This window comes from Ahaetulla prasina, unplaced genomic scaffold, assembly GCF_028640845.1.
Source record: "Ahaetulla prasina isolate Xishuangbanna unplaced genomic scaffold, ASM2864084v1 Contig128, whole genome shotgun sequence".
NCBI classification, from domain to species: domain Eukaryota; kingdom Metazoa; phylum Chordata; class Lepidosauria; order Squamata; family Colubridae; genus Ahaetulla; species Ahaetulla prasina.
In genome coordinates this window covers 12,658-18,221 of record NW_026681874.1, presented here as the reverse complement: position 1 = coordinate 18,221, position 5,564 = coordinate 12,658, and the positions used below count along the sequence as shown (strand labels likewise).

Below are 5,564 nucleotides of genomic sequence, written 5' to 3'. Positions count from 1 at the left end.
TGCCTCTGACATAATGATATTCCTAGCCTAAGTCAGAAAGTCTTTCTATCTTCAGGCTTCCAAGATCAACCTTATTTTTTACTAGATAAAGTCAAAAATTGTGCAAAACAATGACACATACATCTGGAAAAATTAAAGGAAAGAAATTGCCATAGGAATTAAAAAAGAAAGTGTAGACGAGCCACTGGGACAAATTCAGAGATTTATTAACTCCAAAAGGGTTCTCTTTTGAGAAGATAGAAATAACTAATCCAGACTTCACGGAACAAAGGGGTGGGGGTGGGGGCAAATTTGCCTTGAAAGGACTGAAAAGCCTGCCATTTGGAAAAGAATCTTGGCTAAGCTAGCTCATTTCACTTCCAACGAAAAGAATGGCAGCTCATCTCGGCCTTATTTTGGAGCTCTTTGTTTTCTAATGTCATTAATGACATCAGTGTTGTCTTTCTGTAAATTATGAGAACCAGAGAGATATTAGCCCACTTCATTTTTTACTTGAATTACTAAGCATACCTACATTCCTCATTATTTTTGCATGCCATTATACCTATTGCTCTTCTCTTATTCAGTTATACATACAGTACATATAAAAGAATGGAATATTTCTTTTATCTGGTATATCTGGCCTAAGGGATCTAATAAATAAATTTGAATTTGAAAGAAAAAGTCAAGATCACTATCTAAATATTTCTCACCGATAAAGTTCGTCTTTGAGGTCATTATTTTCTCGTAGGAGCTCTGCTTTTTCTTCAGCGTGTTTCTGCACCTTGCAGCTGAGACTCTCATTCTCTCGTCTGAGTTTTTCCAGCTGCCCAGACTCATCTGAACGATTTTTCCTGTAAAATATCAAGAGCAGAGTGCAATTAGCCCCCTTAGGTTTTTTTTTAAATTTGATTTGATTATTTGGTGGTTTTTTATTTATTTAAACTTGTTTAAAATTAAAACTAATTAAAATAGCTGAGAAAGGAAGAGAAAGTCAGGGTTGCTATCTAAAATTTTCTCACCTGCTCAGCTTTTCTTCATACTGTTCACAAAGTTTTTCTTTTTCTTTGGCCAATTGTATATTTTTATTTGTAAGCTCCTGAATTTTTAGTTCCAGCTCCTCTTTTTCTGCCAGAAGTTTTGATATTTCCATTGTCTTCCTGCAAATTATGAAGACCGGAGAGAAATTAGCCCCCTTAGGGGTTTTTTACTTGAATTATCAACCTTTTTATTCAATTACAACACGTTAAAAATACCTTCGTGTGTGTAAATACAGAGGAAATAATACTTTAATCAATTATCTTCCTTTTTTTTAATATACATTCCACGAAAGGCACAAACAAATTCAAAATGATTTTCAGAAGCAAATCATTTTGGATGTAGAATATGGGGAAAGTTCTCACTCTCACAAATGTCTAACTGTCAACATATCCCAACAAGTTGCTTCCTCAGTGATTAAGGCAGTTCCTTGTTTATGAGGAGCACAAGGCAGTCATTATGAAAGGTTCTGTTTAAAATCAAATTCAACTATTGCTATTCCCATCTTATTTTCCAAACTCTACTAGAATATCATTTCCCACTTGTTTGATAAAATGGCCAGTCCTATTGCCAATGTAGAAATTAGGAATGTTTTATTGAAAGTGTGAACTTAATAGGATGATGCAAAGATTTGATGAACTATGCCAAGACTTACATATAACTCTGGCCCCTCGCTCTCTTCAGATCTACTTCCAGTCTTTCAGTTTTTGTCTGAACAATCTAGAGAAGCCAAAATACATCACAAATCAGGAACATATTTCCATATCAGCCCACGCACTCCCCCCCCAACTACCCCATCACTCACATTGGGCTTCTTCGCCTCTTCTTATGACATGAACTATTTCTCAGTAATGTACACTCAAAAGATTCCTCAAATGCTAGATTGCTTACCTGAGGGGAACGCAACTTTAAACTTAAATCCTGGCCCACGCGCATTTCTGGATGTCTGGAAACCTGGGAGTTCTGTGAAGAATGAAAAACATAAAATGAATTTTAGATGTTTGCTTGATAATTTTCTTCATTTCATGGTCATGAGAAGATTTACATGAATTTGTTTTCCATAAATTCTCTGTCATGTTAGTGTAAAGAAGATATTAATTGAAACTTCTTCTTTAGAAAAGAGTCTGGGGTGTAGACAAGCATATTTGAGCATATTAAAATCATGCATGTCAAGATGAGCACAAACATGTGCAACTCCCAGTTTATTGCTGTAGATGTTCAATACAGGCAATAAAGATTATTCACGCTGGGATGGAAAAGAAAGATCTAGTTTTAGTTCATTTGTATGGGAAATCAAAAACACAGTGGTTCAACAAAATACGAATCATCTAAATTTTATTTCACTGCTAGTGATATTGTATGTGGCCAAAGAAAGTAGCTAATGTGGCAAAGAAGGAACCAACCAAGAATCAGCATGAATTGCCATTCTTTAATGGAAATTACAGATAAACTACTTTGTATTGAATGGATGTGTGTGTATGAACTTCATATATGTAATAGAAATATAAAGTGAACATAAATACTATATAAAATATGCTGCACATGTATTATTAACAATTACCAATTGTGAAAAAATCATTTATTTTCATTTTTCTCACAAATATATTCTAAGGTGAGCTACAAGTATACATTATATACCTCAGCACGTCTCCGTTCTTCAGTGGCAGATGACAGAAGAGGAAGTCTCGATATTTCTTCCTGCAATGACAAAATACCCCATTTAAAAAAACAAAAACTAAATTGACAGTGATTCTTCCAGAACTGAAGAAACTTCTTGGGTGAGAATCTAAACATCTTCAGGGAAAGCAAAAAGAAAGTCCTGCTTCCTCTTGAAAAAGCATCTTGGGGACAGATAGGGAATCCTTCTACTATATCCCCAAACAGCCCTTTCATTTTAAGTAGAAAGTGCAGAGAAAACAAAAGTTCTCCTGCCAAAGTCATAAAAAATTTCATTAGCAATTTGGTCCATGAAATATGTTAAATCAATATTTACAATGACCTAAGCTAGCTCTGCAAGTTCATTGATTCATTCGTCCAAATTATATGGCTGCCCAACATGCAATGGAGACTCTGGGTCTCTCTCTTGGCTTTCCTTCCATTTATTTGTGTTTGGTTCTCAGGGACTGGCTGGACGAGTCCCTGCCATTTTTTTAGCAAGGTTTTTCAGAAGTGGTTTGTGTTGCCTTCTTCCTAGGGCTAAGAGAAGGTGACTGGCCCAGGGTCACCCACTTGGCTTTGTGCCTAAAGTGGGACAAGAAATGTCAGTCTCTGGGTTTGCAGGCTGATGCCTTAACCGTGATACCAAACTGGCTTTCTTGGGTTGCTAATAGAAGCTAACGATGTATTTCAAAAATAAAGTCCAAAACAAAACCTATACTGGCAATTGAGGATAAAAAGAAACCACAATTAATATTCTGTCTGTCTCTCTGTCTCTAACTACCTACCCTATCATCCATCCATCCATCCATCTACCTACCTACCTACCTTCCTACCTAAAATTTCTATACGTTCCACCACACATTTACTGTGACAGCCTATGAACAAATGATTTTTCTTACCTCTTGAGTAAGAACACGTTTCATGTTTTCTCTTAATTTTCTCAACAAATCGTTTTCCATCACAAAATCAGTGTTGGAAACTAGAAGATAAGGTAATAGGTGAGACTGCAGAATAGCTTTGACATTTTTATTTCAAAAATTAAAATGTAGACTTGAGAGACAATGTCTAGAATAGCACATCATTTTTAAATTATATTATATTCTTCTAATCTGATCCTTTAGGACAAGCGTTGAACACAACTAACATAAAAAGATAAGGAAATAAATAACGTTTCTGTCCTAAAGGATCTAGAGGAATAGTCACAATAATGAAAAATGTGATTGGTAAATTAAAATCCAAACCATAAAAGCATTGGCCTCTAAAGACCATACTAAAAATAAGTGTTTTACGTATGTTAGAAAGACAGAGCTGTAGCCAAATGCAGCTGCCTCAAGAGTGCCTTTTAAACTCTGGGAATGATGCAGGAAAAGGCCATCTCCCCTCTGCCTAATAGTTTCGTCTCAAAAGAGCAGCGGAGCTTCTGGGTTTCTCCCGCAGACTGTTTTTTTTTTTTTTTCTAATTTCATTTTGTCACAACAGTATACACCAACATCGACATAAAACAACAACACATCATAAAAGAAAAAAAAATATATAAGCAAAAGTATGCAATCACTATGTTAGTTCCTTGTTTATGAGGGAGCACAAGGCAGTCATTATGAAAGGTTCTGTTTAAAAATCAAATTCAACTGTTGCTATTCCCACCTTATTTCCCAAACTCTACTAGAATATCATTTCCGTCACTTGTTTGATAAAATGGCCAGTCCTATTGCCAATGTAGAAATTAGGAATGTTTTATTGAAAGTGTGAACTTAATAGGATGATGCAAAGATTTGATGAACTATGCCAAGACTTACATATAACTCTGGCCCCTCGCTCTCTTCAGATCTACTTCCAGTCTTTCAGTTTTTGTCTGAACAATCTAGAGAAGCCAAAATACATCACAAATCAGGAACATATTTCCATATCAGCCCACGCACTCCCCCCCCCAACTACCCCATCACTCACATTGGGCTTCTTCGCCTCTTCTTATGACATGGACTATTTCTCAGTAATGTACACTCAAAAGATTCCTCAAATGCTAGATTGCTTACCTGAGGGGAACGCAACTTTAAACTTAAATCCTGGCCCACGCGCATTTCTGGATGTCTGGAAACCTGGGAGTTCTGTGAAGAATGAAAAACATAAAATGAATTTTAGATGTTTGCTTGATAATTTTCTTCATTTCATGGTCATGAGAAGATTTACATGAATTTGTTTTCCATAAATTCTCTGTCATGTTAGTGTAAAGAAGATATTAATTGAAACTTCTTCTTTAGAAAAGAGTCTGGGGTGTAGACAAGCATATTTGAGCATATTAAAATCATGCATGTCAAGATGAGCACAAACATGTGCAACTCCCAGTTTATTGCTGTAGATGTTCAATACAGGCAATAAAGATTATTCACGCTGGGATGGAAAAAGAAAGATCTAGTTTTAGTTCATTTGTTTAGGAAACGTAAAACACAGTGGTTCAACAAAATACGAATCATCTAAATTTTATTTCACTGCTAGTGATATTGTATGTGGCCAAAGAAAGTAGCTAATGTGGCAAAGAAGGAACCAACCAAGAATCAGCATGAATTGCCATTCTTTAATGGAAATTACAGATAAACTACTTTGTATTGAATGGATGTATGTGTATGAACTTCGTATATGTAATAGAAATATAAAGTGAACATAAATACTATATAAAATATGCTGCACATGTATTGTTAACAATTACCAATTGTGAAAAAATCATTTATTTTCATTTTTCTCACAAATATATTCTAAGGTGAGCTACAAGTATACATTATATACCTCAGCACGTCTCCGTTCTTCAGTGGCAGATGACAGAAGAGGAAGTCTCGATATTTCTTCCTGCAATGACAAAATACCCCATTTAAAAAAACAAAAACTAAATTGAC

At 35.3% G+C, this 5,564-nt stretch overlaps 1 protein-coding gene across 1 annotated transcript; it reads right to left on the bottom strand.

Annotated features, from left to right (window-relative positions):
* Positions 1-353: 353 nt before the first annotated feature.
* Positions 354-4,120, bottom strand: LOC131187270 (golgin subfamily A member 6B-like). The gene is made up of 7 exons (XM_058161540.1): positions 3,576-4,120; positions 2,656-2,715; positions 1,909-1,980; positions 1,673-1,737; positions 1,002-1,139; positions 693-833; positions 354-444 (listed from the first exon to the last, which is right to left on the bottom strand). Exons 1-7 carry the CDS (start codon positions 3,633-3,635, stop codon positions 354-356), a joined length of 627 nt encoding a protein of 208 aa, XP_058017523.1. The 5' UTR covers positions 3,636-4,120.
* Positions 4,121-5,564: the final 1,444 nt, after the last annotated feature.